This window comes from Rhinolophus sinicus, linkage group LG01 (assembly GCF_036562045.2).
Source record: "Rhinolophus sinicus isolate RSC01 linkage group LG01, ASM3656204v1, whole genome shotgun sequence".
Lineage (NCBI taxonomy): Eukaryota > Metazoa > Chordata > Mammalia > Chiroptera > Rhinolophidae > Rhinolophus > Rhinolophus sinicus.
Genome location: NC_133751.1, coordinates 147,116,953 through 147,139,864, shown reverse-complemented (window position 1 = coordinate 147,139,864; position 22,912 = coordinate 147,116,953). Strand labels below are relative to the sequence as shown.

The 22,912-nt window shown below is 34.0% G+C and overlaps 1 protein-coding gene across 30 annotated transcripts in view; it reads left to right on the top strand.

The window, feature by feature from the left end:
• Positions 1-22,912, top strand: part of BAZ2B (bromodomain adjacent to zinc finger domain 2B) — a 240,557-nt gene that overhangs the window by 115,264 nt on the left and 102,381 nt on the right. For all 30 annotated transcript variants that reach the window (XM_074337018.1, XM_074336971.1, XM_019727243.2 and 27 more), the window contains one exon: positions 6,229-6,376. In XM_074337018.1, the coding sequence (XP_074193119.1) occupies positions 6,232-6,376 (145 nt within the window). In that variant the 5' untranslated portion in view covers positions 6,229-6,231. The remainder of the gene's footprint in view (positions 1-6,228; positions 6,377-22,912) is intronic.

Genomic DNA, 22,912 nt, shown 5'->3' with positions numbered 1-22,912 from the left:
CATATTTATATTTTTTAGCAAACATGCCTTGCCTTTGCCTATTTGTACTTGTTCAGGCTTACACCTAGCATTTGTCAGTGTCCAAAAACTTTTATGATTCCACAAAAAAATAACATTGTATATGCATGAATTTGAACAGTGTTATCATTAACAACTGATCATTGAATCATTTTACAGTATAGAGGAAGCATCCTTCAGGGAAGAAGTTGTGATAATTCTGATTTTTGTCTGTTCTCAGGATTGGTGTAAATATCATCTTAGTAAAATACAGTAAATTCATGAATGAGCATTATGATATGTGCTCATTCCTTGTCAAGTTTAAACAATTAGGGCAAAATGTAAAATAATAGACTCTAGAGGTGTGCTGACCCAAAATATAGGTTGAATGTAATTTTCTCATTTATTGCAATGGTACTAAGCCAACTTGAATCATTTTATTATAATAAATATCTAGAATTACTAATTAACAGACAGTTTTGGTTAATTGAATTCCCAGTAATGCAGTTTTTGATACTTGAGATCAGGCTTTCTCAGCCTCAGCATTACTACTAACATTTTGGTTCAGGTAATTCTCCATGTGGGAGATGCCCTTGCATGGTATGCCTTAGCAGCATCCCTGGCCTGTTATCTGTGCAACTCCAAAAGCACCCTTTCAGTTGTGACAATCAAAAATGTCTCCAGATAGGGCCAAATGTTTCCGAGTGGATGAAGCAAGTGTGACAAAGGCACTCCTGGTTGAGAACTACTTTAGAACACGGGGAAGATCTATGAGTATAATGCATCAAATCATTTATGATCACTTCGTCATCTTTCACACATTTCCTCCTGTTGTTCATATAAACAAATTTATTTTTTACTGCTGTGTAATATGTTAATTTACAGCCTTAGTCATCTTTATCCTACCTGGTTAGCTGATAAATAATTATGAAGTTATACATTAGAAAGTATACTCTCATAAATGGCCAAATGTTAAAATGCATACCTAGTGATTGATAGTCTTCCATAGGTGAGTGTGTTGTGGGTGGGGGAGTTATGTTATTATATTTTGTTCATCTTGATCATGTGGGATCTGGGCTCTTTTGGGCCAAAAAGAGTCGGTTGGTTGTTGGTGGTTTGGAACCTAAGATGAAAGTGGGATTCCTGTTTTTTTGTTTTTTGTTTTAATATTTTTATTTTTTATTTTTGGGGAATATTGGAGAACAGTGTCTTTCTCCAGGGCCCATCAGCTCCAAGTCGTTGTCCTTCAATCTAATTGTGGAGGGCACAGCTCAGCCCCAAGTCCAGTCGCTGTTTTCTGTCTTTAGTTGCAGGGGGTGCAGCCTACCATCCCATGTGGGAATTGAACCGGCAACCTTGTTGTTGAGAGCTCGTGCTCTAACCAACTGAGCCATCTGGCCACCTCTCCAGCAACTCAGTGGCAGCTTGTTGCCTTCAATCTATTTGTGGAGGGCACAGCTCACTGGCCCATGTGGGAATCGAACCGGCAACTCTGTTGTTCAGAGCTTGTGCTGTAACCAACTGAAACATCCGGCTGCCTGAAAGTGGGATTCTTAACACATAGCATCAGAATGAAAGGGTATTATAGATGTGCAAATATCAGATCTGAATACTTGGTCATAACAGAAATCTGGAAAGAAATGTTTCTTGAATACCTGAACTGTTTTTATTTTAATGAACATGTTTTTCTTAAATAATCTGAATAAATGGGTTTCTTCCAATTTTTATACAGTATGCTGCAATAATGAATAACTCTTGTGGTCATAGAGTAATTATATATTTTCAACTGAAAATTAATGTATTAATTTTCATCGATATTTTTTTCCACCTAATTTTGAAAATTCCCTGGTAAAGCACCCTTATTTTGAAAGTTTCATTGTTACTTATACAGTTGTGAAGTGTTCATTTTTAATTCTTAACAGAAAATTTATCTGGCTAAAAATATAGCATGCGAAACATACATATAACCTTTAAACAGACATGACTCTGAAATAGTACTTGAAATGAATAATCTAAAAATATCTTTAAGTTTCTTTTACTGCCACATGTACACATGGCTAATTATACACACAGACAATTCACTTATTAAAAACAATAGCTGACAATTATTGAATGCTAGGTACTTAGCACGTTACATGATTATCTCATTTAATCCTCCCAACTACACCTTCGTTTTACTCATGAAGAACTGGAAATTCACTGAAGTTACATAATTTATACAAAGTCATAGCTAATGAGCTTGACACAGTTTTTGAACCCAGATAACATCTATTACCAAATGTCTTACTGACACAATGTAATCTGTATCTTCATTTCTTCTAGGTTTAGGTTTACATTCTTCAACCCCAATGCATATGTATTTTTTGACTGTTTACTGTGTGCCAGACTTTGTGTTTTTTTGTTTTTCTTGTTATTTTGAAATAATTTTAGACTTAAAAAGTTGCAAAACAAATACAGAGTGTACACATGTATTTTTACACAGCTTCCCCTAATTTTAATAATTTATGTAGCCATGGTACAATTATCAAGATTATAAAAATGAGAAAATTAACATTGGTATAGTACTATTAACTAAACTATAGACCTTATATGAATCCCACCAGTTCTTCCACTAGTATCTTTTTTCTGTTCCAAAATCCACCTAGGATCCCACATTTAGTTGTCTCTCTTTAATCCTTCAACCTATGGAAGTTTCTCAGTCTTTCGTTTTCTTTCATGACCTTGACTCGATGAATAATAGTCAGTTGTTTTGTAATTGGTCTCGCAGTGTTGGTTTGTTTGATGTTTTTTCATGATTTGACTGAGGTTGTGTATTATTGGGAAGACTACCACAGAGGTGATATGGCCTTCTAGGAGGAGCAGAAGATAAATGATGTCGGTATGTTTTGTTGCAGGTTTTATAGTTTCTCCACTGTGAAGTTACTCTTGCCCTTTTTAATTAGTAAATCTTCTGGAGGAGATGCTTTGCATCTATGCAGATATCTTGTGTTTCTTCATAGTTTCAACTACTGCATTTAGCATCCCTTGGCACACATGTATTTTAAACCTTCTTTGAATAGTTCTTATAGTATGCTAAGCCAGTGATTGTTTTGTGGCTTATTCACTATTACAAAGGCATCACCTTCTTACTTTTTAAATTTCAGGTTGATGACTATGATTCTGGTGCTATGCTTGTGCTTTAGTCGGGGACAATAGTTAATAAAATGTGAATTCAATAATATTTAGCTTAAAAAGAAAAATTTGAAAAGCGAATCCTTGTTAATTCAAACATATTAATCTTTATTCTAGAGTAACAAAGGTTAGAGTAGATTTGTTAAATTTCTTTAACATGAAAAGGAGGATATGTGTAAGATGAACATGGAGTAATTGACCAAATTTTGGGTTACTAGAACTAAGAAATACCTATTAAAACATGAAGAAAAATACTTAAAACTTACAACCAGTGTAAAAGAAGAGTATTTTACATACAAGGAGAATACCCAGCCACCTGAGAGATCATACTGACTAACAATATATATCTCAGAACAAAATAGTTGAAATAAAATAATACATATATATAATTTGTATAATAAAACTTCTAAGGAAAATGTCTGCATAAGCATATTTTTAAAAAAGAGTTAAGCCCCTTCCCACTTAAATTAACAAAAAGAACCAAGATAAAAGAGAAAATTGCACTTTTGCTAAAACTAAAAAGGGCCCCCATACCTCATACTACTACTAGCTCTAGTACCACTCTTTCTTATTGCCAGGTTTAAATTTTATTTTTAAACAATGCTATAATAAAGAACCTACAAGTTCTTCATTATTATGGAATAGATTCTCAAAAGTAGATTGCAAGATCCAATATCTGTATATTTTCAATTTTAGTAAATGTCCAGAAAAAGTAATCCTCAATGAGCAGTCTGTAGAGGCTGCCATTTTGCCTTCTGGGTTTTCCTTACTTTGGTCCTGAATCAAGTTATATCAACAGAAGGAAATATACCTAGAGTTTATAATTTACTATACTATAAAAAAATAATAACTATTATTTATTGAGCTCTTATATGCCAAGAAATCAGCTAAAGTGCTTATCTATATTATATCACCAAATTATTTTTGCTGTGCAGTATAATGGCACATTTGAAAAAAACACCTTTTATTATTTTTACATTATAATAAATTTAAATAGCACATTTTAGAATTTTTTTGAGACAGTGGGGTTGCCAGCTATAAGAGTTGAAAACTGTCTTTTTCTGTAAACTCCATCTAGGTAAAAAAAATCCACATTTTTTGTATTTAGTGAAATGAGATGGTGAAAATAGTTTGTAGAGAAAGGTGTCAGCTATAGATAGGCCTTGCCGTCAGACAGTCTCATGTCTCAAAGCTTATTAGTTACTCTTTGATGACCCAAAACTTGCCCTTTAAGCATTAGTTTCATGTAGTCATCAGTACTAAGTATGCCTTTCCATGATGAATGCTGATAAAGGGTAAAAAAAGTTCTGTGTATATGGCCACATTCATTATAGCTGTACCATTACTGTGTTTCCCCGAAAGTAAGACCTAGCCAGACCATCAGCTCTAAAGCGTCTTTTGGAGCAAAAATTAGTATAAGACCTGGTCTTATTTTAGTAAAAGACCGGGTATGATATGATATGATATAATATAATATAAAATAATACTGGGTCTTATATTAATTTTTGCTCTAAAAGATAGGTCTTATTTTTGGGGAAACATGGTACCCTTGGAGGTGATTGGCAGCCATTCCAGAATATGAAGTTTTTAAATTGTATATGATTGGAAAACTCATTCAAATGGTCTTAGTAATGATGCTATGTGCAACCTGAGATTACCTTTACCATATGTATTCATCTTATGAGAAAAACCATCTATGTACCATATGGATTCAATCAACATTTAAATATTAACCTTGTATTATTTTAGTTGGTCAGCATTTTTAAATGAAATCAAACTATTTTCTTAGAAAACATATAGTAATTATATGAATTGGGATGGAATCCCTACAGAAATCTTGATTGTTAGATTATTTAAATGATGAAAGTTTACTTGTGGTTGACCATAAATTTATAGGTAAGCAGAATCTTTTTTTGTTTCTTCCTATAAGTTGTGTATTCCTCAAAACAACTATGAACTCCATGAGTGACTTGCTTAATTGTGGGATCAGTGTATGCAGAAAGTATTAAAATGTCCATAACCTATTCTAGGTTAAAAAAAATTATTGCGGTATCATTTACATGTAACACTATATTAGTTTCAGGTGTACAACATAATGATTAGATATTTTATAGATTGCAGAATGGTCACCACAATAAGCCTAGTTAACATCCGTCATCACACAGTTAAAATTTTTTTCTTGTCATGACAACTTTTAAGATTATTCTCTTAGCAACTTTCAAATATACAATACAGTATTGTTAACACTAGTCATCATGCGGTACATTACATCCCATCACTTATTTTGTTTTATAACTGGAAATTTATGTCTTTTGACCCTCTTCACCTATTTCTATTCTAGGTTTTTAATATCAACTTAAATTATTACAATAAGACCAATGTAAAATTGTACCCAAAAGAGCTAAGCAAATTAATAAAGATGCTTAGAAGTGGTTCAGTCATTATAAATCAGTCATGCAAAGGCCATTTTGAGACTATAGTTCAAACTTGACTCTAGTAAAACCTCTAAAATGTATTTATCTTTTTGGGGGGACTCACTGTAGTGGGGATTACCCAGTCAGATTCTTGGATGCTTAAGACCTACAAGTATATTTCTATCTGGATTTAAAGGACAGGGAGGGTTACAGTCCATTTAAATGTGGTGGTATTTTCTTGATTTATTAAGACAGTATAGGTATTGTAAGTGAATAGGTGATGAGGTGATTTAGGAAGAATAAGAAGTTGATATGTTAATTTTCCTAAGGTTGTGGCAACACACATGTTTGTGAAATTACTTTATTCAAACCACTATTAATGCACTTTTTGATATAAGGAAACTCTGTAGGTCTATTAAAAGAGGATTTGGAATGTATACTTAACATTAAAATTATTTCATAAATTGACATTTTTAATTATAATGTTTTTGTTTATTCCATATTTTATCTTTCTGAAGAAGATGTATTCCAACTTATTTCATATTTTTAGAAAGTATGCCTAAAAGTTTGACTTATTTTAAGTATGTGTAATTCTTTTAAATAATCCCATTATCTAATACTACCAACATTTTTCTCCCTCTCATAGATAATGGAGTCTGGAGAACGGTTACCATCTTCAACAGCCTCCTCTACTATCCCAACTTCATCTTCTATACCTTCCGTGGCTTCATCGGTTTCAAAAGGCGGCCTTTCCACTGGAGCTGCTTCACTTAGCTCTACAATCAACCCATGTGGTAAATACCCTTTACTAACTCAATTTTAGAATGCCATCTCTTTACTAATTTGTGTTCATAGTGTTTTATTGAATTCTGAATAAATTGTTCTCATTACCTCATTGACCTGTTGAACAATGGCTAGGTCTCTACTGAATATCTGATCTCTACTTTTTCTGGATTTTTTTAGCACACTGGGGTAGCACTGGTTATTCCAAGCTTTTCTTGCTTATTGGAAGTCCTCTGTCTGAGTTTAATATTAATGTCACCATTTCAATTATAAATTAATACATGCAAAGTCTTTTTAAAACAATAGTCCCATGAAAGTGTGAAGAAATACAAAGGAATCCTTGGTGGGAAGAGTAAATCCTTACGTAAACCCTTTGCCCTAAATTTGCTTTCAGTGTTTGAAATGACCTTCAACAAACTCTAAATACCTCAGTTCACAGATGTATTGTATACTAAGGTAGATCATTTACTTGATGGAAAATATTTTAAGAGTTTAGAACATGACAAGTTTCTCTTAAACATGAACAAAGTTTGTGTTGCTGAAAAAGAGAGCTTATTTCAGAAATGAAAATAGCCTCAATTTGATTAATAATGTAGAAAGTATTTTAAATTACCCCCTCCCCCAAAAAATCACCCTTTGCCCCAACACAGGTTTGGTAGAAAACATCCTTTTTTTTAAAACAACTAAACTTAACTAACTCATTCCTTTATCACTAGGAAGAGTTTTAGTTGTGTAGATAATTTTATATGTTTGTAAGCAGTAGAACTAAATTATATTTCACTTTTTCTAAACTAGATTTGTAATTTGGGGTAAGCGAAATCCATAAATATGGAATGTTTGCTAACAAAATACCCTAGCAAATTTTCAAATATGTATTTGTTTAATTTTGATTTTTTTAATCAGTGGAATAATAACAAGAAGGATGTCATTTTGTCATTGTTTTATCAGAATACTTTTCTAAAATTTTCTTAGGGATTACAAAATAACTAAAATAAAATAGAATTACATTGACAAATAAATAAAATCCCTGTTCTCCTGCATAATCTTGGTTGAGTCATTTAACAACTTCCCCTTGTATATAAAATGATGGCTACATATAACTGATAAATGCGTTTGATGATAAGCTCTGTTCAGAAAAGGTAATGCCATTCTTGGCATTTTACCTCATTACTGTGTCCAAGTGATAGCACATAGTTGTTGTTTTTTTTAATTTTTATTTCTTGCTTTTTATAACTTTTTCTGAATGTCTTTAACATATGTAATGTTTCTAGAGAAATGTCCTGTTTTTATGTTGAACTTTTCAGTTATTGAGTATAGAGTCTTGAGTTTTCTGGACACACTGCTATCACGTATTTCTCATTCAGTTTTTGGAATTGGTGACGCTTGACTTACTTACGATTTTGATTAGCCACGTTGGGCACTATTTTCTTTTTTTTAATTAATTTATTTTTAATTAGTTTCAGGTGCACAAGACAAAGATGGGCACTATTTTTTTTATAGTGATTGATGGAAGTTGCAGCGGGGTGGGGTATGCAGAGTTGTTGAATAATATCACAAATTTCCTTGTCTGGAAAGGAATAACTTTTATCATTTATTTGCCAATTAAAAAGGTTGTTGAGTTTTTATGTTGAAATACTTACCGTGAATGAAGGTATAGTTTATTTCTATATTCTGAAATTATATCCTTGTTAATACATTGTGCTTTTAGTACCTACAGCGTGATTTTTTTTACTTTCTAGGAAAATGATGTTAGTTTTTAACTTTCACAGTATTGTGGTTTTTGTCTAAAGTAAAGCCTGTTATTAACTTCCAACACATAGGTTACTTAAGAGAATGCTCGGTTGTCCTGCATAACTCAGTTTATCCTATTTCCCTGTCTTTTGTCTGATTCATTATTTTTGGCCTAGTCATTGTCTGATAATTCTCTCCATTTTAAAATAAAATTATGGAGTGGTAATGGACCTAGCCTCTCTATCTTAAACAATTTGAGTCTCCTCAATTTTTTTGATATATAGAGACAACAAAATAGGATTTTCATCTTTGAAATGTCAAAACTTCAACAATTCTTTAATGGCCCCTTTGAGGACATTCTGTTGTTTTAAACAGTTACTTTAATAATAGTTGACCATCCTCTGTCATCTTCATTAATGGCTTATCTAGGAATTCCTCTGCTTTGCAAAGGATGTAATTCAAACCTGCTTTCAAACTTTGAATGATCAACTGATTTCTTTTGAATCAATACCTGGTCAGGATCTGGGATTATATCTATGTACATGTTAGCCTGTTCCCATTATGGATGCTGGCAGAAGACATGAGACTCCCGGGTCAGAGATTTTATTACTTATGGCACAGCAAATAGCATGAGCGTCATGTTGGCGTTGGCTCCCCATGCCTCCTGCGCCCCCCAGGGGTGACACACAGGAGCCCAGTTGGATCTTATAAGTGAAATGGTTGTATGTCACAGCTAAGGAATACTGAGCTTAGGGAATCCTCTGCTTTTACAGTAAATGATAACAAACCCACTCTTTGTCTGGAAGGAGATGTTGTTTCATCCTTCAGGGCTCACCAGTGCAAATGCAGTCCTGAGAAATGGATTGGCTAAAGAGTGGTCAAGGCCTTGCATTCTTGGCATACCCAGCGATAACATGTAGGAACCTTGGAGGGCTGCCTTTCATAAAGTACCTTTCATTTTATTACAGTAACTTGGATAGAAAATAACACTGCAATAAAGATTGATTAGTCTGAGGCCATCTGCATATATGTGTTTTGTTGGTCTTACCAGAATGTAAGAAATACGGTATCTCTTTTCTCCTTAAGGTATGATTTTAAAAAAATAACTCACCTACTTCTAAAAAATAATTTGGGACAGCTTTTAACAAATGTATTGGCGCAATAAACAAAACAACGAAAATATCAAAAGATACGTTTGAAAAAATAAAAAGGTATTAACTGAAGAAAGCCACCAAAAATGAATAGACATTTAACAAACTAGCTGCTAATAATAAAGGGAAAAAATAATGGGATACATGGCTCACATACTAGTGCTAGTAAGCATTTCAGTTCCTCAGGAAAAAACCAATTTTCTGGCCCTGAGTAGTGTGGGGAATATGCGACCAGAACCTTTGTTTAGAAAGCCAAATGATGCCTAATATCCAACAGGCCAGTTTCACAGATATTCAGACTGTTCCACATATTGGCTCTGAGTGAAAGCTCAGGGAGTAGTATTTAAGCATAGTTGTACAATTAAACTTTACAGAGTGGATTTGTTGGCGATTTGTGGTCATTTGGCCTAATACAAAGATAGAATTTTGAGAAATTTCAATAATAGCTAAACTGTTCGATAGATCACTGGTTTTCAAACCATTTTTAAGATAGAACCCTTCAAATGGAAGCTTATAAAATGCTGAATAAATAAAACAGATACACTTTAAAATTTGTCTAGTTAAAGCTGGAGTATTCCTGCTTTTCTCTTAAATTAAAGAGACTGATGTAAATATGTATCTTAATTGCAAGGCACCTACCTCTGTACAAGCATGTTAAATCGTAGTATATTGAAGAAATTACAAGTTCATCAGTAAGGCCACAACTTAGGCTATGTATCAGTTAAGATAGCAGTTAACTATCAACAGGAAAACATGGCGAATAAACACTCCAACCCAGTCCCCAGATGGGCAGTACTGGGATGGGTAATGCCAACCACAGACCCAGACTCCTTCTAATTTATATTCTGTCTTCTGAAGTAAGGGACTTTGATGCTTGTGTGTGTATCTCATGGCTGTACGAGGGCTGATCCACCTACAGCACTGTTTTCTAGGAAGAAAGAAGTTGGGAGGGGGTGGCGGCACAACAAGTTGCATGCCCTTCCCTTTGACCCCTTTTAAAGAACTTTCCCAGAAACCCCATCTAGAGATTTCCACTTACATCTCTTTCATCAGAACTGTGTGAATGGTAATCTCAGCTTCAAGGGAGGCCAGGAGAAAAAAAGTTTTTAGCTGAACATATTGCCGTCCTGAAGAAAATAGAGGTTATTAGTAAGGAAAAAGGAGAGAATGGGGAGGCAGTATCTGCTATGGCTAAGTGGAGCAGAGGGACAGGTCAAGCTGGGGAGTAGGCTAAGGTCGGATCATTTAGAACATCATGTGCCCTGGTTAGAAGTTTCGGCAGAATAATGGATTGATTAAAAGCAAGGATTTTATAACTGTAAGGCCCTGAAATTGAATCTTGGCTTGTCCACTTATTAGCTATGTGAATTTGGGTAAATTTCTTACCCCTTTTTGAGCTTTGGTTGCCTCATCTATAAAACAGATAAAACAACACCCATTTGGCAGCATTATAAGCATAAATAAGATAATGCCTAGGATGTAGTATGTGTCTACATTGTAACCATTATTTTTATTCATATGTCATCCAAGTGGAAGGGTTTTGTATGATCACACTGCTTTGAAAGTGACAGCTCTAGCGGCAGGTAGAGCACCAATTTGCCATGGGGATGGGACTAGAGGCACAAAAGACATTTAAGGAGGTTTTTATGTTTATCTGAGTGAGAAATGATCAGGGCCCAAATTAAAGACTTGTTGGAGATGGGGAAAGAAACAAGGTTCCAGAGATATTTAGGTAGATTCTTGTGGGGTGTAATGACTGAATTTGGATAAGGCGATGTTGTGAGAGAGAAGCCCTGACATGACCTGGATAACTGGGTGAAGAGTGATGTAATGAGAAGTGTGGAGGGAAATGAGTTTTAAATGGTAAAAGGCACAGTTTGTTTTCTGTAACCTTTTTTTTTTTTTTTAATAAAACACATCTCTATGCTTTTTATTTGCTTTTAAATATAAATCTTGCTATTTAGCCATCAGCTAAAGTGATCTAAATGCAAAACCCCAAATCCCCAATTAAAAGTATAAAATCTGCCTCTACCCACAGCAGTGTACTGCTTCAAATGCTCTTCCCCTATCAGTAAAGTCGAGATAATTTTGTCACATGTGAATTACAAGTATATATCCCATTTCCTGAGGTATTATCAGTCTTCCAGAGCAAAAGCTTTCTTTGTCCCATTTTTCCTGTGTCGTTTTCAATGTTACAAACAGTAGGTATTTGTTAAAACACCACCTTGGCTCTTACATTCTCACAGATGGACAAAGCCTGGCCTGGCTTTGCATTTAAATGGAATATGCATCCATTTTTATATCCACACTACTGTTGGGGGATATTTGCATTGTTTCCAACTTTCGCCAATTAAAATATTGTGACCATTGTTATCCATGGGTCCTAACACATATAAGCATCCTTTTCTGACAATGTCTTCAGCCTTACCAGTAGTACCAATTTATTTTCCCACCAACTGTGTATTAGAATTTTGATACTTATCAGCCATGCTAACACTTGTCATTGTCAGACTTGATGATTTTTTTGTCAGTGATGAATATGAAGTAAGTTTTTAGCCGTTTGGATTTCCTCTTTTTGAAGTGATTGTTTAGGGCTTTGGTACATATTTCTGTTGGGTTATATCTTTTTATTATGGATTTATGACTCTTTTGTATGTTGAACGCTGATCCTTTTTTCAGTTATGTTTTGGGGAGGTGTATTTTCTCAGTCTATGTTGTGTCTTTCTTATGTTATATTGTCTTTTGATGAATGGACCTTCCAATATTAATATAGTAAGAATTATCAATATTTTTTATCTATGGTTATGCTTTTTGTCTTGTTTAAGAATCCCTCCTTTACCTCCAAGGTTATGCATCTATTTTTCAAGATTTCACATACCTCTCATTTAGTATTACTTTGAAAAGTATAAAGTTATACAACATTAGGCCACTTGTGAGAGACTGAATTGGGTTTTGGTTTGGGAACTATCACCACCAGGAGTTGTTGGTTGATATATCAGTCAGTTCCGCTAGAGATAACATAAACTAACTAAATTGTTTTAAGCAAAAAGAGATTTAACCTGGGAATTAGGTATTTATAAAATTATTGAGCAGCTGGCCACTGGCCCCCTTGAAGGAGTTCAGAGCATTGCTGTTTAAGTGGCCTGTGTGAGGAAGCCACCTCTGGTTCAGTCAGGATACCGCTGTTCCAGCTGATGGCTCCATAACCCACAACCTCGTCTGTAATCCAGTGACGGGGACCCACCAACATAACTGACTCAAGGACTGTTTGTGTTGCCTGCTAGATCCACACCAGCAAAAAGGATACCTCACGTGCTGCCAATCTGTCAGCTTAACTCAAGTTTTAATTGATTCCAAATACATCTGATTGGCAGAATTTAAATTACATCCATAAATCTGGCTGCAAGAGACTGGTAAATAAATGTAAATAAAGACTGATAAATAAATGTTTAGCTGCCCAGCTTCTGCGTCACAGGAGGGTACACTAAAGGAGATTGGAACAAATGTTAAATGAACTAATTATCTACCTCTTTGAACTCATCTGGTGATATCTCCCCCCCGCCACACCTTCTCACCTATGTATTATAATAAACTTCTGATATAGATACACATATATGAGCTTTATTCCTATTTTAACAGTTCTTCAGAGTAAAATTGTATTTCATTAGTGCATCTACTAGCTCGTGTATACTTACTGTAAATCTTCAGATATACTGTTCTGTATAACAATATAAATTAAACAAAATAGAATAAATGCTAAACTTAAAATGATATGACTCTTAACTGCCACAGACAACAGGAAATATCTAATGTTTCCTTTCTAAAGATTATAAAAGACTTTTCAAAGACTTCAATCTTTCTATATAGTAACATTAATTTTTCTCTATTTACTGGATTATGTCCATTAGTATAAAAGCATGTTTGTAGTATCTCCCATCCTAAAAAGCAATAGCTACTAAATATCCTTTTTTTCCCCCATTTCAAATGCTCTTCTGGCTATTGTCCTATTTTCTGCCTTGCTTGTAGCCAAACTTCTCAAAAGATAGAGCCGCGTATACTTTCTCCTTTCCTCTTCTTTCATGTATATTTCAATCTACACCAAAGTCACTTTTCTGTCTTCATCTCACTCAGCCTCTCTGCAGAACTAACACAGTTGACCACTCCCTCCTTTTTGAAAACCGTTTTTGAAAGAGTCTGTATTGTATTGGTATCATTTCTTCCCCAAATGTTTGGTAGACTCCACCAGTAAAGTCATTTGGGTCTCGAAGGTTTTTTTTTTGTTTGTTTGTTTGTGGGTTTTTTTAAATTGTTGTTGTTGACAGATATTGAACCATGAGTTCAACTTTTTAAATTTCAGTATAAAACTGTGCAGGTTATCTTTTTCTTCTTAAGTTAGCTTTGGTAGTTGATATCTTTCAAGGAATTTATCCTTTTTTTTCTAAGTCATTGAATTTATAGGCACAAAGTTGTTCCAAGTAGTACTTTATCCTTTGAATGTCTGTACAATTTATAGTGATGTCCTCTCTTTCATTGTTGATATTAATAGTTTATGCCTTTTCTCTTTTTTCTTTGTGACTAGAACTTTATCAATTTATTGATCTTTTTGACAAACTAGCTTTTGGTGTCATTGACTTTTCTTAATTTTCTGTTTCATTGATTTTGGCCCTCATTATTTCCTTTGTTTTTCTGTGAGTGTGAGTTTCTCCCCCCAACCCCCACCCACTTTCCTAAAAGGGAATGCTTAGATCATTTATTTAAGACCTTTCTCCTTTTCTTATATTTATCCATTAACATCATACATTTCCCTTTTAAGGACTGCTCTAGCTGCATCCCACAAATTTTGATAAGTTTTCATTCATTATCATTCTAGTAAAAATATTTTCTATTTTTCTTTGTGAATTGTCTGACTGAAGCATTGTTTACAAATCAGTAATTGAACATTTAGATGTTTTATTGATGTCCATTTTAGTTACATTGTGGTCAGAAACATACTGATGACAATCTGCGCTCTGTGTTTTGGCTTCCCACTGCTGCTTGTCTAGACTGGCCCACTTTGGTTCTGGTCTCCTTTGTGCCAGAGAAGTAAGAACTGTGAGTCAGCCAGAAAATACTAGGCAGAGATGAGTTTTTCTCTCTGTGGTTTCCTTGCTTGTAAGATTTCCCTCTAATTTACAGCTGCTGTGCCAGCTTTGGACTTTGTACTGTGACACTTCAGGCTTTCTGCTGTCTAAGCTAATCATGGTGAAGGAATTCATTAAATTAAGAATTATGTCAAAATAAACAGATCTGCTGTGTGTAGCCTTCTCTTTCTCTCTGTTTTCTGCTTGCTGTTTTGCAGCGTCCCTGGAGTCCTCCACTCACGCACAGTGTTCTTATAGCTGGCTGTTTGGGTAGTTTAAACTCTGAATTTGGGTCTCATTCTTTCTGTGATTTGCTCACTGCCAGGATTTCCCCTTTAAATTTTCTGATATTTTCTCACTCCTGGATTCTGACCTTGGGCACCTTTAGTTGATAAGCCTGTTCTTTTTTTTCTTCCACTGTTTTCTGTAGTTATCGCTGTGAGGTTCAGGCAGCATTATCAGACCAAAACACCACAAAGTCATACTTTTTACCACTTCTTGTTACTGTTTTTCCAGATTAAACTCTCCCCTGGTTTTTCTTTGCTTTTGGTTGCTTTCCAGTATCTTTAGTGTTTTGTTTTATTTTTTAAATCAGTTTTTATAATTACCTTCTGTGGATGAGTTGTGCCACCACTTCACTACTACCCCACCATTACCTGATGTTGTTCCCCCTCCATTTTTAAAAAAAGTAACTTAAAAAAAAAAATTCACCTAAGACTCCAGAGGGTGCCATATGACCCAGTCTGGCCATTCCAAACATCCTATTTCCCAGACAAAAGTGATTGGTTAAGGAATGGGCACATGATGCAAATCAGATTAATCAAAGACAAAGAGATTCCATTCTGGGATTTTTATTGGAACTAGTGAGGAAGGATACCCTTTAGTCCCACAAACCTGGGAGGAAGGAAGGAAGGGCCTATCTGAAAGAGAATTTGTTCCTAGTAAACTTTCAATCAGTCTTCTTTATCTAAAGTGAGCCTTTTCGAAAAGCTTTTGTATTATGTAAGTCAATACATTCACCTTTTCTCTAACTATTTTGAATTGGGTGTTCCGTACTTTTAACCTGATAACACCCTCCATGATCTAATCGCTGCCTACTTCAAATTTATCTGTTACTGTTCACACTGTTTCCCATTATCTTTTAGCCTCCCTGACCTTTCATTTCTAAAGATACAAACATTCTTTCCCAACTCAGTATCTCAAACATGCTGTCCCTCTGCAAGATCTTGCGTGCTTTATCTCGGATTAAATATTTTGAGACATTAATTAGAGAAGTCTTCTTTCTTCATAGTGTCTATGTAATTGTTCCACTATTATCTGTTTTTGCACCTCATATTTTCCTCCATAGTACTCTTCACAATTTGTAATTATACATTTGCTGTTTTGCTCATTTGTCCCTTCTTCTACATTTAAACGATAGAGACCATATAAGTTTTTATTTTATTATTATGTCTCCATTAACTGCCTTGCACAAAAATATATACTCAAGAAACAATTATTGAAGAAAGGAATGGAAGGAGAGATGAACTTTCAAGACTAGGATTTGAAAATTAGATATAAATTAACCCAAATAAGTTTTCTAGGCTGTTATGCTTTGCCCTAGTAATACCAAATGACTTGCAGATTTTAGTTGGGATAGGCTTTATAAGCCACAGAGTAAGGAATTTTAAAAGATCAGTTGACCTTAGTGAAGAGGCAATGAATAAGTAAAACCCTGAAAGTGCAAAGTTATTATTTAATTAGAACTTCTTATTTAAAAGATAACCAGGGCTTAAGTTTAGTTTACAGTCTAGAGAATCAAGAGAATGAAATAGGCCTGTTCTTAAGGGTTTGGAAATAATGCTAAACTTTTATTTCAGTTTCTTTGAGTATTTATGTTATAGTATGAACTATTATTAACATTACTTTTCTTTTTAGTTGAGTTGTCTATATTGTAGATAGCTATAAATTGTAAATAAAGGCCCTCAAATGTTAAACTGTCTAGCTTTTTTCCTCCCTCAGTCGGTTTATTTAATGAGAGGTTTGATCACAAGGCACAACATGTTTTTGAAATATTATTTTTCATAACTTTTATGACTAGAACTTTGTAATATTAATTTGGAATTTTAGCAGTAAACTTCTAAAGGAAAATAATGGCTTCAAATCAATTAAGTACTCTTAAAAAGAAATCCGGTGTTACGGAATAAGTTGTGTCTTCCTCCCAAAAAAGATATGTTGGGGTCCTTAATCCCTGGACCTCAGAACGTGACTTATGTGTAGATATGGTCATTACAGAGGTAATCAAGGTTAAATGAGGCAATCACATTATAACGAGGTTGTTAGGGTGGGCTTTAAACCAACAGGACTAATATCCTTATAAAAGGAGGACATTTGGACACAGAGACATACACAAGAGAGAAGCCTGTGTGAAGACATAGGAAGAATGCCTATGTTTACCAAAAGCTAGGAGAGAAGTGTGGAACAGATACAACCTTCCTTACCACCTTCACAGGGAGCGCTGCCCTGCCAACCCCTTCATTTTAGACTTCCAGCCTCTGGAAATAGGAGACAATAAATTCCTGTCATCCTAAGCCACCTAGTTTGTAGTACTTTGTTATGGCAGTCCCAACAAGTTAATATACCCAGTATGTTTTTCAAAGCTGATTTTAATAATTTTTGTTCATTATGGGTAAACTAAGACTTTTTAATATACTGAAACATAAGCAAAACAAGATCTTAGAATTAGATTGTTTTCAGTTACATTTTTCTATTCCATGATTAAAATTGAAGTACATTTATATTGAATATAGAAGTACATACAAATATTATGTTTTTTTAGCATTTTAATATATGAATTCTGAATCCTTTCATTTGATCTAACAGAAATACTTACTGCAAATGAGGAACTGCTCCTATCTTTTAAGAACAGTTATTTGCCTGAAGATTGATACATCATTTGCTGAACTGAATCAAAAGCTTGTTCACCATATTCAATCTTATAGGGTGACAGCTTTTGTTCCCAAGGTTACCTAGGCCTTTAGTGACTTTTTTCCCCCCGGTAAAAAGAGTGTCTGAAAGTAGTAACTTTACATAGAATCCTGGCACATAACAACTTAGACAAGAGATGAAAATTCATGTCATCAGTACTACATAGCACCATCATAGACCCCAGATACCGCACCGAGAGGGGCGCATTCGGTACTTTTTCCTAGTAATGCATTACCTCTTCTAATCATGAGAAAGCATTAGTTGAACACACATGGAGAGACGGTCTATAAAATACCTGACCAGTACTCTTCAGTGTACCAAGGTCATCAAAGAAGATTGAGAAACTGTCAAAAGTTGGAGAAAATTAAAGAGACACAGCAACCAAATGTAATGTGAGATCCTGGATTTGATTTGGGGACAGAAACATGACATTAGTAGAAAAACTAAAGAGATCTGAATAAATTCTTTATTTTAATTAATTAATCAAGGCTTATTTCTTCGTTTTGAAAATTATTTTTTTCTGTTTTATCATGTAAGTTAATAAGATGAGGTAAGCTAAGAGGAGGTGTTAGTATGCTGTACTATTTTTGCAACTCTTTTGAGTCTAAAATTATCTCAAAATACATACTTATAAATAAAAATATTTCAATGTCATGAATATTTTTAAATGTTAAAATATAAAGGTTAACTGGCTGAAAAAGTTATGAAAATACAGGAATGAAATGATTATATGGGAAGAAATGTTTTGTCCCCATTAACTATAGAATTCTTTCTGTTTGTCCTTTAATCAAAGTTCAAGTTTATAGAATTTGTACATTTTGAGTTTCTAAATATGTAAACATTAATATATTTAAGAATTTTAACATGTGAGCCAGTCATTTGAGCATTTCTTTAATAGTAATTTTGATAATGATCACTTTGGTTATTACATTTACTTATTACTAGTGCTCATATGACCTCTATTTGAATGCGCTACCATTTTTGAGGATTTACAGGTTGTATACTAGAGGCTGACTTTGCAGTGCTATAAAATTCTGCTTACAATTTTAAAGAGCTAGAGACAAGAGTTTGAAGACGTGTTGCAACAAGTTTGTGTAGCAATGAAAGAACAAAGATATTTTAAGCACACAAAAAACAATATGTAGGGTGCTATCATAGTGAGCAGTCTCCTTGATTTTTTTAAAAGATTCGATGCTTTAACATACTTACTCCTCAGAATTATTTTGTTTTAGTTTGCTATCTGGACTTTCCCTGAGTGGTAGGAGCTCTTGTTCACTGGTAGTTTACGTTCAAGGCCTTAGTACAGTGTTTGTCCTGTTTCATTCTTGTGGGAGGAAAAAACCCTTCTTGTGTTGTGTCATGAAGTTCATTAATATTTAATAAAGACACTTGCAGTTACCAGGCTTTGTTGCTGAGACGCTGGCATTATGTGTAACCGCCGTTAATCACTTATACATAGATTGGCTAGTAGAATTTGAAAAGCTCTGCTAAAAAGTATTCAGCTTATTATAAGTCATTACAGATGTATATTAATTTTTGTTATGCCAAATGTGCACATTGTTACCTGTCACTTAAAATTGAAACTAAAATAAAAGTTGCATTCATTATATCGAAACTATATTTGAATATTAATATCTGTTAAAAATAATTGTGATCTTGTAAAAGTATTTTCATTTTATGGTATAATTTATCAGTTTGCAAATGTTTTCTCTGAGCAAAATTTAAGAGTTTTAATCATAACAGGCTTTTATTTGGCACTTCTTCTGATGTTAGTCATATTAATGTAGAAAAAAGTTACTTCTCCAAAAGTGGAGTGTTCTAATACAAATAATTTTTTTTTTGCAATTGTTAGGTTAATAGAGCCACTTTCACTTGTCGTATTTTGTTTCATCTCAGAAAACATTCTGCTTTTTTATTAATATAGAATATGCTTTGTTTTAAATGTAGTTATATTCTTTGAGCCAATCTATGATAAAAAATTACCTTGTGAACTTCGAAATTTCAATACAGTTGGTGAAGACTGGCATTGTTCTGGAAGCTTGGGAGTAATCAAAACAGCACCCCTTGTTGTATAAGATTAAAGCCACAACACAGATGTCATTAAATCAGCTTTTGATTACCCAAAGAGCGTCTAGTAACATTGTGAATGCCTTTTACAATTGGAGCAGAGAAAAAAAGTGAGATGTACTTTTAATCATTTAAAGAATGACTTCTGGTTATTCTAGCCTTTTAAAGGAATAGAGAAACAAAGAATTGAAAACTACCATTGTAGAGCTGTCCACAGCAGGTATTAGTAAACGTCTTCCCTGCAACTGATAACAGTTTGCTTTATGCAGTGTTTTGTAGAAAGTAAAAATGATTAAGAAGTTACTTTTTCCATTCTAGCCTTGTACCTTAGTAATGGTATGCGTGAAAGATTGTAAATAATCACGAATGTTCAAAGGAAGCCCAAAACATATCTGTCTGGGAGATTCAGGAATATTCCTGGCCAATATGTCTTTAGATGGTTAGGGAAGGATAGATTTGATTATAAAAGGGAAAAGGAGTCAAAGAGCATGTTATGTAGGCATGGGGGGGGGGGCGGGGTGTGAAGTAGAAGAAACATGTGACCAAAAATACAGCAGTGGGAAACGTTTGTTAAATACCTATTGTATTTCAGATTATGCCAGTTATTGGGGATACTGAGATGAACAAGATTCAATTTTTGCTCTTAAGGAGCTAAGCTCATAATTTAGAATTCATTCATATAGAAGTGTTTGTTAAAACAGTGGAAGCACATGAAATAACTGAGGAAGAAAGCCTAACAAGAAAAGGAAAAAAAGAGATAGCTGGGCAAAATCTTTGGGAATGCTTACATTTAGAAAAGAGCAAAACAGAAATCCGAAAAAGCAGACAGTAGTAGTATTGCAAGATATACGTAGTTAAGAAGAGGATCAAGATCGTTCCATGACCTGGAGCTTAAAGGTGAACATGGGTTTTAATAAGGACGAGGCAGTTGGCAATGCCCGATTTACACAGAGAGGTTAGAAGGAGGATTGTAGAGTAAAGATTAGTGGGATCGAGTGATGGAGAAAACTTTAGTAATTTTACAGACAAAATGGAAAGAAGGTTTGGGGCGTGGCAGAAATATATGATTCTGAGAAGTGGGAAGGAAGTCGACATATAGGTATAAGAATTTTCTTTCAAGGTTAACACAGGAGAGATGGTGAGATTGAGAGGAAAGGAAATAGATAGTGTCAGGGGAGTGGTAGAAGATTGGGAGAGACCAGAAATCATGGTGAGAAAGAAGGAAATGGAGAGGTGGGAATTGTGGTTAGAGTGGGACTTAAGAATTTAAGATCTTGGAGGTGGTTTTATTTTGTATGATCAAATTCAGCATGTGACCTAAATGGAATCAAGGAGGAACAAAGGGCCAAGTGGTAATTAAAAAACAAAGAAACAAAAAAAACCAGTCAGGACCAGAGGTTTGTGAAGTTAGGCAGAAGGATACTAGGATGCATCCTTGCAAATTTAAATGAAGATTCAAGACAAATTCCTGTTCACATTGAAGGCCTGTGGAATCAGTCCCAGCGATGTACCTTTTCTCAGAGAGTAGTGAATTGATTCATTATCGGGTATTTATTGTATATCTGTTATGTATGAGGCACTGTTTTAGGTATTTGGGATCTGTTACTTAGTCCTGTGCAAGACAGTGCTAATTTATAATATCACAATGTCACCTAACTTGTTTTATACATTGTAGTGTAAAAAATAGTCTTATACTATTTATGTTATGGTCAAACCACACATTCTTTGAGGTTAAGGATTATGTTGTATTCATTCTTGTATGCCAGTAACTAAACATACCACCTGATACTTAATAGGTGTGTTCATGAAGTGTCTGAATTACTGAAACTGTTGAATAAATAACAGAATACTTCTGGAAGATTTTTACATGGAATTAATATTCGTGTTTCTTAAAAGGTGATAGAAAAACAATACTAACAGTCAGTTTCTATCTAGATTCTTGCTATAAATGCAAATTTTAGTAAATATTATGAAATATATTATGAAAATATTTCCCCATGTGGTACAACTTTATCCATATATATAGCAGAGAAAGTCTCTAATGTGTATTTTTAATAGTTCATGGTATTACCATAACCACTATATGGTCCTAATCTTCTTTACTAAACAAAAAGTGAATCTTTTCTCATCAACAAGGAACAGGCCCTATAGATGCCATTGTCACTTGGGTGATTTCTTTGTTTTAATTATCTTCCCCAGAATTTTATAAGAAAAAATACGAAAAAAGAGTAAGGTAGCCTCTTTGTAATGTTGCAAGGCATAGATGTGATTCTGTATACAGGACTATACTAGATATTTCACTCTTTAGAGTTAAAAAAGAACTTTTTCATTGTCAGATTGTATGATTTGTTCTTAATTATTGCTGCAAGAGTGACAATTTCATTTAGGTATTGCTCATGTTTTTTGTCCATGAGATTCCAAGGTTTAGCTCATTTGCTTTTTCCCAATCAAAATTAATGTTTTAACTATACATCTAAGAATGCTGCTTACTACCAATTTATTAGCTGTTGTAGAAGTATTTCTATCAGTTTCTGATGCTTTATAATTTCAGTCTGTTCTGACCATTTATATTTTTGGGTTGTTTTGAGTTTATCCTCATTTTTTGTATTAAATCACTATGAGATATATATATATATATATATTATATATACACACACACACATATACATATATACACACATATAAAAATATATATAATATATGTATGTATATTTGACAAATATAGCTTAAGAATTATCATTTTAAAATATAAATGACAAATGATGCTAAAATCCCTAAATTAGAATGGTCAGTTCAACTTGCTTATCAAGAAAGCTGATGTAGGGGCGGCTGGTTAGCTCAGCTGGTTAGAGCGTGGTGCTCTTAACTACAAGGTTTCCGGTTCGACCCCCATAAGGGCCACTGTGAGTTGTGCTCTCCATAACTAGATTGAAACAACTACTTAACTTGGAGCTGATGAATCCTAGAAAAACACACTTAAAATAAGAGTTTAAAAAAAGAAAAGAAAACTGATGTAGAAGGAAATGTAACTGATCACAGTATGTTTGTAAATAAAACATTTTATTAAGGACATCTGATTCAGAATTTGAATTGATTGGTGAGAATGTGAGATTTTATATGCAATCACATGTGGAAATAAATACTGCTTCTTAATGTTACAGGCTCGTTTTCTTTAGAGAAACTAGCTGTGTTTTTGAGAATTTGCTGTTAAACTCACTCTCTCTCTCCTCTGTCTATCACTAGTCTTAAAGACAGTGATATTTGAACTTTCTCCAATTATGATGTCCTATTTTGTTTTGAGTGATCTTCAGTGCTAATACAGTCTAGAACTGTGATAAAAAGAAAAGCGCCAGATTCACAAATTTTCTGTGTATGCTTTGATGAACAAAAACAAAGATTGGCTGACTTGGGAAAGATACCCAAGTCTGTCTCTTTCTTGTCGTCCCCTCTGACAGTGGGGCCTTCCTTAATAAAAGCACTTTGAGGATCTTTCCTGTGAGATCTGGGTATT